This window comes from Copadichromis virginalis, linkage group LG6 (genome assembly GCF_057382275.1).
Source record: "Copadichromis virginalis isolate Kocher_CV1m ecotype Utaka linkage group LG6, C_Virginalis_male_GT1.1, whole genome shotgun sequence".
NCBI classification, from domain to species: domain Eukaryota; kingdom Metazoa; phylum Chordata; class Actinopteri; order Cichliformes; family Cichlidae; genus Copadichromis; species Copadichromis virginalis.
In genome coordinates this window covers 35,337,542-35,350,070 of record NC_140623.1, presented here as the reverse complement: position 1 = coordinate 35,350,070, position 12,529 = coordinate 35,337,542, and the positions used below count along the sequence as shown (strand labels likewise).

The 12,529-nt window shown below is 42.0% G+C and overlaps 1 protein-coding gene across 1 annotated transcript in view; it reads right to left on the bottom strand.

Moving 5' to 3' along the window:
- Window positions 1-1,708: 1,708 nt before the first annotated feature.
- LOC146708334 (BCL11 transcription factor A-like) overlaps window positions 1,709-12,529 on the bottom strand; it is a 32,963-nt gene continuing 22,142 nt past the window's right edge. The window contains exon 3 of the mRNA XM_085460171.1: window positions 1,709-7,077. Coding sequence (XP_085316297.1) covers window positions 5,093-7,077 — 1,985 coding nt within the window. The 3' untranslated portion in view covers window positions 1,709-5,092. The remainder of the gene's footprint in view (window positions 7,078-12,529) is intronic.

Genomic DNA, 12,529 nt, shown 5'->3' with positions numbered 1-12,529 from the left:
TCTGGGCAGAGCTCTCTCCTTCCACCCTATAATGGCAATCCTCAGATCTTTGTGCATGTGTGAGTGTGTCTATGAAACGGTGTGTATATGTGTGAGGCACTGGGTGTCAGCTGTCCTGGGTGATTAGTGCTTTTATATTGTTCCAAGGAGTCCGGACGAGGCCCCTCTTCGCTGCACCCCAGCACAGCTGCAGTCTGCTTCGCCATCTCTGCTCTTCAGCCTTTTCTACTGACACTCGTGAGTTAGGCTCAGACCCAAGAAAAAATTAGGCTGAATCAGAGGCAAGAACAAAAATAAAGCATGAGAGAATCTATATAATATAGGGAATGAATAACGGGGGGTTGGGAGAGATAAATAAGCACAATCCAGTGACAGCTGACACAAGAAGGAAAAAGAAGCAATAAAGAAAAGGAGCAAGGTAGAGGAACAGACAGAGAGGGAGCACTGGGCAGGGAGAAGCAGCATATTGGGAGGATTACAGAGTTGATTTAGCGTCCCTGCTATTTGCTGGACGCGCTCTCCAGAGCTATGCTGGGAGGCCTTTACAGCATCAAACACGTGCGAATGAGAAAGATAAATTATAGGAAAAGTAAAAGAGGAAGGTAGTAATCTTCATCTTCACGGCACTTTTTGTGAAGTCTTTTAATTAACATAATAAACGAATACATTTCTTGCCCTCCAACTGAGAATTCTTGTAAGATTAGTATAATATATTCTTTATTTTCTCTGACATTATTTTCCCATATTTCATGAACAAAACTAGTCTAAGATTATAAGCATTTTTTAACATGTAAAACTCACAAAAAACAAGACAAAAAACTTTGCAGTCAGAGTGCAGCGACTGTTAAATTTAGGAGTTAAGGATATATGTTTATGTATGGAGGAGGAGGAGGAGGAGGAAGGCAGGGAATTGCAGGCAAGGGCCAAGAGTCTGCTATGGGAAAAGTATGTCTGCTATGCATGGGTTGATTGGTGGCAGGATTTGTGGACCAAAGCATTGTTGTACTCCTGACATTGAACTTGGGTGATCTTAGATTAGTGGGCGGGAGTAACCCCCCTGCTAAAGATTAGAAGTGTGTATATGTGCAAGAACACACACAGGGTTCCTCTCTCCCAACACCCACCCAACCAGCCTCACTTCCTTGCAACTCTGCTTTATCTCAACTGTCAACACCTGGCCTAAGCAGGAACCTCTCTCTATCTGTGAACTTTAATCTGGCCCTGCTAGGCAAACAGCACCAGGCTCGGACAAGGAAAGCGATTAGTCTGTCACATTGCCCTCCAGTGCTTCAGCAGGGTTAGGAGGAAACAGGGAAAGGAGTGGTCTGAAAAAGAAAAAAGAGATTTGGACACAGGCACATATATAAAGTCAGATAAAGGACGATAAAAGTGAAGACCAAAGGCAAGAAGGGCAAAAAGAGACAGAAAGAAAGCTATTGCTAGAGGTGTGGGTGGGGAAACTAGGGGGGTAGGGTGAATAGAAGTTTGCTGGAGATATAACACAGATCTTTAGCTGACCTAACAAGGCCACTGCCCACAGATATGATTGTAAACTTCCACCCTGATGACATGTGATCCAAGCTGACCCATGCAAACATATCTGTGGAATGTATTAAAATGTTTATGTAACACTATTAATTGTCTTATACAGTATTGTGACTGTGCATACTATGACAAAAAAAATTAATAAAAGCACCAAATTCAAATATGTATGTAATACTTTTTATTATTTTTCAAGACAAAATGGCTGAGTGAAGAGAATAATGCAGACAACGGCTGAAAATAGAGTGGCATCTCCATAACTGAAAAAAAAAACAACAACAATAAATTCTTTAATTCAAGCAAGAACTTGTAAATGTTGGTCAATGACCTTTGGTCATCATAGAAATTAAGCCATCACACTTCATCAGGAGAGAGAAAACTGAACAGATTTGTTTTGCAGTGACTGTGTTCTGAATGGAACATGCGTGTTTGTAGTCATAATAAATAATGTCAACCAATGCCAAAGGTCAACTTCAAGTTCAGGTTAGAACAAACAGCTTGAGAGTAAATACACAGGATGAAATAAGGTTGAAAACCTATATGTACCTTAGTACCGTCAGCATGGATAACATGTACCAAACTTTTCTTCGCATGAGTTCAGTTATTTAGAATATGCCTTGCATATGAGATGTACCATATTTAAATTATAAAGCACCGTGGATCTTTTGGCAATGAAAAAAAAACAATCTGTAGCAAAAAAAATAAAAAAAAATCTTTCAGATTAATGTTGAATTGATTGCATATGACAAAATGTCCTTAAAAAAAAGCAAAACAGCTGGAATGTTTTTAGGTGGTACATGATCAAAGACAGTAAAAACTTTTCTACCAAGAAAACCCAACAATAGCTTGTATTACTGCATATAAAATGGCAGGAGAGAAAAATATATAAAACAAACTAAAAAGATATGTACAACCACCTGTTTTTACCTCATTGTGGTCACTCCAGCGGGACTGCCTGAAAAGGCCATCATATGACCTCTCACCCTTGGGGAACACCACAACATTTTATTTTTCAGAAATACTTATTTTCAAGCATACAAATTATTCACACTATATTATCCTGCCAAATTAAGAAAATATACGGTGGCAGCTTGTTGGGATTTTTTTTTTCACTACAGAAAAAGGGTACATTGAAACCTTTAAAGAGTACAGGCAAAACAGTTAAAAATACAGGCTCCAACATAAATACTATAAGTGCCTACACTAAGTGAACATTAATTTCAAATACCATTCTAAATACAGGAAAAAAAGTAGACCATAAATGTGTTTTGAACATAGGAACTTACATGAGTGTGCAATTTCCTAAGTATTTTAAGTTCTCTCTATATATTTATATATCATAAATCTCTCCCCAATGCAAATTTTTGTTCAACCTGAAGACTTGTGTATAGTAAAGGCAAAAAACATGAGAGACATTACAGTTCATTACATAGTGATCAAGTCCTGGTGTCTCCAGGACAGAAAAGAGAAACAACAGTAAACAAACAAAATTTAAATAAGGTTCTCCCCTAAAGATATTGATGTTTTACTTTTTTTTTTTTTTTAAAAAATCAACAGCACATTTTACTTATCTGTTTAAATCAAATTTGTAGAATTTTTATTTTTCTGTACTGAGCAGTATATTTCTATAGTTTGTAGTATGAAGCAGGATGTTTCTATGGCAGTTCCTGCATTATTACTTCCAAGATCCAAACCAATGTTTAGTTCTCAGAAGGAGACATGGCTGGCAACAGTTTCTAGTTCAACGTTCTTTTTCTTCTTTTTTTTCTTCTTTTTTTCTTTTAATGCAAAGCAATGACACCACACTAATCTGTCAGCATAAGAGCTAGTTTTCCCTTGAGCGTCCGACTGTAAACTGGGAAAATTGAACAGTGCACGTAGGCAGTACCAGACCTGAAATCCGGTACTCATTTTATACTCAACCGACTGTACCTCCGATTAGAGAGACAGATACAGAATCCAAGGCAGAGTGACAAGTGCTATATCATCAACAATGACAGGGAGTGAAGACTAAAAATTAAAAAAAAAACAAAAAACACATGGCTACCACGCGTAGGTCTAGACAAATGAAAAGAAAACTAAATGTGAAAACTTAAAACCTTGTCTGCGAGGGAAAATTTGCTGATTTTTTTCAATATTCTTGTCCTTTGATTTAGAATCACATTTTGGATTTCAGTGTGAGTTGTTAAAAAAAATTTGGATCGCGAAACAGTTTCTAAGATCTAATGCGGTGATGGGAAATAACACTACAGCGACATAGATTTTTGAATTGTAGAGACACCTGGTAAACCCACTCCCCACTTACTACCCTGAACATCATCCACCCTTATGCTCTTACACCCACCCAACCCTCACCTGAAAAAATCTGTCTGGCTTACAACAACTAAATCCCACACTGGGGTCTTCAAGTGGCTGTTGGCGGACACCAAAGAAACATTACTCTGTGTTACTTGCAAAAAACACCTGCAAATTGTTTAATTATCAAAGAAAATAAACTCTGAAAAATTAAGAGCTTTATGTTGGTAAAACAACTCGCCAGAGTACCCCCTCAGTACGGTACCAAAAAACATATTCACCTATACCAAAACTCTACACCAAACTCAAGCATGTAACATGCCCGTAAACAGAACTGTAATCTCGAAAAAAAAATCTACAGGAGGCAAGCAGATAAATGATTCACCAGAGATACACGTAATGTTTTTTTTCTTTTTTTCTTTTTGTTTTAGCTGGTTCTCTATGCTCCACTAAGTCAAAAAAAACACAAGGGTCGTACAGGTGCTTGATGCAAGGACCTGCTTATTTCATATGTGCACAAAATGTTGTGTAATCTTTTATAGCTGAAACTCCGAGCTTATAGCAAAAAGGAGGATTAACTAATGCAGGTAAAATATCCAAGGCACTCGTTGTTGTCATTTCACACCATATTGTTAATTTCACTGCTGTTTGTAAAAGAAATATTTAATGGCGCCAGTGCCTAGCATTTCATAGGCGGCCTAATTCTCTCTATATATATTTATCATATCTAAATGTTGCATGGAAAATCTTTCACAAAGATCAGTTTTTAAGTGTGACCCTGCTTGTCTTGATGTTTTGATTATATGACACTGCCCACTATGTTTGAACTCAAAACTGTACATGATATGTAAAACAGTATGTACTGTATGCAGCATGGGTTTTAATAAGTCTTTTTTTTATGTTGAAGAAATCAAAAGTATAAACAGCAACACATGTACAACCAAACCCACCAGCTGAGGACAATTTTCTCTCTAGGTAGCCAAAACACACAGAGCATGCTGTCCAGTTACAAAAAATACAAAACGTGTAAATTATTGCACAATAGAAAGGCTCAAAAAGTTTTAAGTGTGATGCAATAGTATTGCCCCGGTAATGGATCATGCATCTAGCTTCTTCCAGTCGGGATGAAAACAGGGCTGTACTGTGTACTGGTGTCTAACCCTGTTGTCCTTTCCCCTTACTTATTGGCTAGTTAGCCAGGGTTGCTTTTTAGCCAGAGGAGCTGAGAGAGAGCAACCAGCATGCTGCTCTTTGCCTACTCAGTCTTAATGTCATTAGCCAGAGGGCGGTCGCTGTGCCACTTTTTCATGTGTTTCTCCAGAGTGCTGTATACACTAAAAGGCATGTGGCAGATTTCACATTTGTACACGTCCTTGCCCATCTGTCCATGGGTCTTCATGTGACGGGTGAGCTTTGAGCTCTGAGCGCATGCATAGCTGCACAGCTCGCATTTGTAGGGCCGCTCTCCAGTATGACTGCGTCGGTGCACAGTCAAGTTGCTGCAGTTCTTAAACACCTTGCCACAATATTCACAGGTGTCACTGCGGCGACCATCCTTCGAGCTCGGCCTGCCATTGCCGCTGACACCGTGGGGAGTGCTGGCCCCGCTGCCGGTGCCGCTCCGTACTGATGCGGCACGTTCCCCATCGAGTTCACCGGGTGGAGTAGAGAAGCGCAAGCTGCCGTTTTCTGAAGAGTGCTCAGATGAAGAGGCAAAGGGTGATTGTCTGGAGTCCCCACCTGTGAAGCTGATGAAGGGGTCCTTGAGTTGCCGGGAGGCAGCGTAGCCAGCAAGCCACTGAGAGTAGACGTTCTCTGTGTTTGGGATTGTGGGAGTGGGAGGGTCAAGGTCTTTCTCTACCTTGATGCGCTTGGACAGGGGACTGAGGGAACCAGGACTGACCCCTCCACCCAACAGCTTCCTGGACAGGTTGTCATTAGATAGAGGTCTCAAGCCATTGATAGTAGTAGTGGTTCCATCATCTGCCCGGTCTGACTCCATGGCTGAGTTTTCATCAATAGGCTCCCTGGATAAGCTCCGGCGATGTGGGTGCAGAGCCTCGCTGTTCTGGTGATGGCGAGCCCCTTCAAGCCTCAAGCTAAATCGGTAGTCATTCCTTCCCTCTTCTTCTACTCCAGGCTTTCTCTCAATTTCCTCCTCCTCCCCCTCCTCCTCTTCTTCCTCCTCCTCCTCTTCTTCTTCTTCTTCTTCCTCTTCCTCATCATCTTCCTCTTCCTCCTCCTCCTCTCCATTTTCAGGCAGAAGGCCATTGTTCTCACTTTTGAACTTTGCCACCACTGACTTGAGTGCATCTGTGGCACTGCCCATCAGCTCACTCGTACCAGGTTCAGGTGAGCTAGCAGTTGAAAGACCATCATCTGACTTGGCATTAAGCAGTGAAGACTTACTCTGACAATGTGTCTTCATGTGACGTTTTAGTTTGCTAGCCTGTGTGCAGGCATGGTTACAGAGGTGACACTTAAATGGCTTTTCCCCTGTATGGCTACGCCGGTGAACAATAAGGTTGCTCTGGAATTTGAAGGTCTTCCCGCAGAACTCACAAGATTTTGCTTTGAGAGGGGTGGTCGATTGGACTGCATTTGTTACAGGATTAGGTGTGGAACGTGAGCCAGAAGGTGACTGAGAGGTGGAGAGGGGAGGTGTTGCTGAAAATGGAGGCTTAGAACCTGGCTGGAAAGGCTGCAGCAGCCGTTGCATAGGGTTGGGTCTGTTAGGGGAAAGAGGCGGAGAACCTCCTGTGGCATTTCCGGCCAGCTCACGTAGACGTCTAGAAAAGTCCATGGTCTGAGGGGCTTCTAATGGCACAGAGTTCAGCCTCATCACCCGGTCAAAAGCACTGGGATGGTGTGTTGCCAAGGCTAAGTCATCAGGGCTGAGGTGATGGCGCGGTGGTGGGCTGAATAACGGTGGCGTTCGGGGATAGCGGCCCTCACGAGGCGTGGACGCTGAATCCCGACCAGACCCAGAACCCGGCATTCTCAGGAGGCTGTAAGGGCTGCCATCAGCCAAGTGTACAGCATGAAGAGGGGGCTGGGAGGAATTACAGTCACCCCCCATTCCGGGAGCTGCAGCCACACGAGGGGTGAGGGGGCTGCCGGGCTCGCTCTCCAGATAGATACGGAAGCCATGGGTGTTCTGGGCATGCTGGAGCAGGAACCAGGCACTGGTGAAAGGCTGTTTGCATGTGGTGCAGGTGTAACTGCTGGGCTCATCTTTATCTGACAAAAAGAAACACACAGAGAGAAAATAAATGTAAACTGGGAGATTCAAACTATAAAAAGAACATTAGTAATTTTATTAACACCATATATTATTATAAAAGGAAACATGATGCTTAAATAATGCAAGTAGGGTTTTAAAATAGGTAAAGTAATTATCAAAAACCAAGAGAATATAGACTAATTTGACAACAGCCTATAAAATATCTGCGATCACTTCTGACCAGAACTATTATGATTAGATGAAGGTATTGAATAACATTTTTAAAAAAAAATTTTACAATTGCACTCTATTTAAACAGAGCAAATTATTCGTCTTAGTAAAATTGTTATTGCTCAATATCACAGCTATAAAATGTGAAAACTGTGTGTGTGTGTGTGTGTGTGTGTGTGTGTGTGTGTGTGTGTGTGTGTAGGTGTGTGTGTGAATTTAGATTTAACACTTAACAGAACAAAAGATAAAACACAATTACAAGAGACAGGCAACAAACACACAAATTACACGGGAAGAGGGCATAGGAATATTTAAAACAATAATTGACTTTCAATAGCACTTGCACACTGACCTGAGATTTGCCTGACAATGCACGCCTAATCTCGTTAAAAACACTCATCTCCCCTCCAAAGCCTTGTTTACAGAATTAGCAGGGCTAAAGTGGGACATGTATCTGATGCTGCATATTAACACTGAATACAAATAAGAGGTCACATGTTAATAAATTGTACCAGCGTTTATCACAAAAAACACACATTCACAGGAAAAAAAGAAGCGAAGAGGAAAATTGGGTATGTGTGTTTGTGTGTGGGTGGGGAGGCTCCAATGAAAATGCATTTCATGCATTACTTTTCTATTTCTGATATTTCATGCTTTATGGATTTATTTAAATCCTCTCAGGTGAATAGAAAAGGAGAAGAAGGAGAAAGAAGAAGTGAGAGATATGCAAAATAAGAAGCATCCGCCACTTGCAAATGTGCTCCCTCTTTCATCTTTGGGGTTTCTTATCATTTCTTCCCTTTTTTCTTCTTTCACTTGAGGGCATTTTTCTGAAGTCATTTGCCAATGCTGAACCCAAACCATGGCCATACTGTGTTTGAAGAGGGAAAACAAGGGAGCGGGAGAGAGGATGATAGGCTATGTGTGCCTGATTGAAACTATGGGTGATCCCTAAGATGGTGGATGGACAGTTTTGCATGTTTTAAGCCTTCTACTGTTGAAGAAAAAGGGTGAGAGGGGCCAGAAAAATATAGTGACAGTCTAAAAGAAAGAGGAGGGATGTGGTGGATGAGCAACATAGGGAACGGATTGGTGTTTTTTGGTTTGTTTCTCTATCTTATGTGTCCAGAGTCAATGTGGCCCCCTCCGAACAATCTCACTTAAAGACCAGGACACAGCTAAAATGTGCACCCAATCAAACCTCCACACAAACCTTTTTCTCTTGACTGAAAAGAGTTGGAAGGGGGTATACTGGTAAATTATGGATCATTACAATCTGCAAAAATTACAGTTAATTGCTGCCACCTGCAAGGGGCTTTGACCCACTATGGAATTTTTCCATCATAAAAAAGCCATTTGCCCATACACATTTTTTTCTCCCTCTCTCATAAGCACAAATAAAATGTGCCCATTACATTAACTGCTATATGTATGTTTCCTTATTATGTGTGTGTTTTTATGGCTTTAAGTAGAAAGCCCCGTGTCACTTGTAAAACAGTTGCAATAACCTGGCCTCTCCCGTTCACTTTGCTTTGATTCAGTCTACACGCTTCCTCATCCCCGTCTTAATGTGCGAGCACACAGTATATATGCATGAGGGGGGAAAATAGATTAATTTTTTTTGTTATTGTGAAGGACAAGAAAAAAGGAGGGGCTGGCTGGAATGTGAGACGTCCATGTTTTTAGAGGAAAGTGAGCACTAAAGGATCATGGAAGGAGGCAGGGGGAAGGAAGGGAGCAAAGGAGAGAAGTGTGGCGTGAAGGAGACATTCCTAATGACAACCCACCATATTTCTGAAGGACACAAGAGCCACAAGAATGCACTTCAAAGCCAGTACTCAATTCATTTTCTTATGCATCAAAACCAGCATGTCTTGTGCTATGCAATCACTACTCCATCTATAGACATTTGACAAACTGTGTTCATGCCACAAGCAGTGATGATAATTGTTATTCCCATCCGAGCAGTGGACACATTGATGGGCATCAACAAGCCAGACCAACACATGCCCAGATTTACAACAATGGCAGAGGAGATATCTAAATAAGCCCACTATTGTCCTTAATAGCTGTCCTCAAAGGGATGGAAGGACAGCTTTTCAAAAGGATAAAAGACATTCTGACGAGGCGTTTGATGGCCTTGAAGGGTTTTTTTTTTTCCTTTTTCTGCTTGTATGGAGAAGCACGAAACTGTGCGAGGGAGGAAGGATGATCTTATAAATGAGTCTGTCCTCTAATAGAATAAAGGAAAGCTCTCCCTCGCTTTCTCAGTCCGTTTCTCTTCTTCTAGTAACTTTAAGTCTGTGATGAGTTAGGGCTGGAGAGCAGAAGAGCAAGAGAGCTGGAGCTAATGCTGAATCTACACGTCCCTTTGAAATAGGATCAGCAGAGAGGAGAAACCACACTGACAACCCCTTAGCTGCCATTTCATGGCAGAGGCTGAAAGAAGAGACTGTGAAGGAAAGAGGAGACAGAAAGAATATAGAAGAAGTGAGAAAGGGCAGGTGGTTTGGGAGCAAAAAGTTAGAAGGATGACAGAGAAAAGAAAAATAGAAAGTAGAAGATACACAGTCAAAGGAATGAAATGGGAGGTTAACAATTCCTTCAAAGCCTTTCGAAGCATTGCAACACAAAGCAGCGGGAGGCTATTATTGTGATATTAATGGACATTGCACTGATATCAGAGAGAAATGATTTGATCTAGGGGTAGGCCTGTTGCAAGGACAGAAGAGAAATTATGATAAGTCAAAGAGAAGATAAGGTAGCCTCGCAGCAACACTCACAAAACATCGTAGCCAACAATTTTGACCAAAGTCATACAGAATCCTGAAATTCTAGGCAACTGAGGAACACATTGCTTGTGCATATTCCTCTATCGTTAATGGCCCATTTCCCATAATTAGTCTTACTTGCACTCTCTCAACAACATGTACTTACACAAAGAGTAGCTATACCACCCTGTTCCACGTTGTCCCATAAGCCCAAACACTGGCAAAACCACAACAAAATCAAGTAACAGACACAAAGACAACCCATTGACCAAGTGCTGGCAAGTTAAAGATGCACTGACACAAAAATGTCAACAGCTTTCTCTTCCTCACCCACCACTCACAGATGTATTGTTTACAACTATTTAGCCATACAATAAAAAGTTAGCAGACTTACCATGCCCTCCATTTTTATTTTTATTTTTGTCCTTGACCAGTTGCGATAGTGGGCTGAGCCTGTCCTGGTGTCACCATGCAGCTTTCACTGATATTGGTCATTTAGCTAATGGAGGAATGGGCTAACAGGATTAGCTTGCTTGGCTTCCAAAGGAGGAGGAAGCCACAGAGACAGAAGACACGAGGGACACAGTGTGTCACTGCCATTTCTCAAAGTTATCAGTCGCTATGGCTCGAGAGAGCACTCACACACACCTGAAAAGTGATTATGCTAATAGAAGGTCTTTGCCAATATTCATAAGTGTTTATAGGTGTTGGAGTGAGTGCCTCGGGAAGACAGAGGGTTGTCAATACAGTGCCTCTTAAGAGTGCCTCGGCCGTAACTCCTGTTAATGTGATTACCACTCTGTTTATGTCATTAGGGTATTCACAGTCAGGGACTGGACAGGGGTGAAGGGTGAAGCAGGAAAGGAGAGGTTGAGGAAAAAGATGGGGGAGTAACAGAAGCTCACAATAGGGGCCTTCTTGGTTTACATGACTTTCAGCTCAGTTAACAACAGAACTGTAATTTTTCATTAGCAGCTTTAGAGACTAAGAGAAGGATCTGTCATAAGCCTCATACATGTTATCACCTTAACGTTTTTTCTCTGTCTCTGCTTTTTTTTCTTTGTGTGTGTGTCTGAAACCTGATAGAGCAAATGGACTGGCCTTGACCTTCTTTCTTACTTCTACGTCTCGATCTGTTTGTCTGTGTTTCTCTGCCACAGCCACATACACCCAGCTCTTTGTACCAGCCAGGCTCGTTATGGTGCGCTAAGCCACTGGCCACAGACAAAAGGCTTGTTTGACAAACACTTGTTCCTGAGACAAAGCCGGATGCAGGAAATACAGTTTACTAAACAGAAAACCAGCCAACACTGACTGGTGTTGGAGTCACACATTATACAGTATGGGGAAGCTGACCACTACTCACTACATAAGGCACAAATGTAGGGAAAGTGAAAAGGAGACACACAATGAGGGGGGGGGGGGGGAGAATGGAGAGCTAAAACAGAAAGGAACGGGGAAAGACAGAGGTAGACTAGGAGAAGAAAAGCAGCTGGCATGAGCAAGACAGGGGAGGGGGTGCAGATCTCCAGATAAAGATGCATGGTGGTCTTTGAAGGCCTGTGCCAGTATAAAGTAAGCTGCTGGCTGTAGCTTTGTTCCCAATCAGACTTTTACACTTCTTACCTTTCCTTTCTCCTTCTCATGAAAGGTGATAAGAGCAACAGTTGAGCTCGGGAGTTTTTTCTGAGCCACTAAGAAACCACAGATGGCACCCACACAGAGGCCAATGAATGAATGCGCCATACACAGTAGACAAATGTGTGTTCTCGTATAATTTCGTACTTTCTTTTTGTAATCAGCACGCACACTCACTGTTAGAATGACTACATGACTGTTTCCTGTAGTATCCATGCATTCATGTCTGTGTATTTGCATTCAACACACTTGCCAGAATAATTTTAAATTTGCATCACTCTACGGTGTCTGTTTCCCGGCATAACCTTAGTCTTTTTGATCTTTTCTCAGTTGAACTGTGTTTGAACTGACCATCCATCTACCCGTTCATCCATCTCTCTTTCACTCCATCTATCATTCTCTCCATCCATTCATCCACTCCGACTAAGCGCAGCTGGACAGCTTCGTGTTTGGGTGCGGCTCGGGTCCGGCAGACCTTATAATAGGCAGGGCCAGCCGTGTCTCTGATGCAGATCATTATTTGCTCTCTGCTTACCAGTGACAGTGGGAGGCCGCGCACTATTGTTTCTCATCCTAGCTCTAATAGTACAGTGAAAAGACCTCTGGGCTTCTAAGCTTAACCAGTCTAATTAAATGGACCGTCGCTTATGTAAGCATCCGCAGAGATTATTTATTGAGTTGGGATCCGTTTCACAGGATCAAACCACCGTCAACAAAAGCCAATGCTCAGTGGAGAAGGTATTAAATAAAGGACGGGAATCAAAGAAACTGCAAACTGCCAAGTGTCAGTTTAAGCACACATATCCAGGTACATAAGAAGACTTAATCA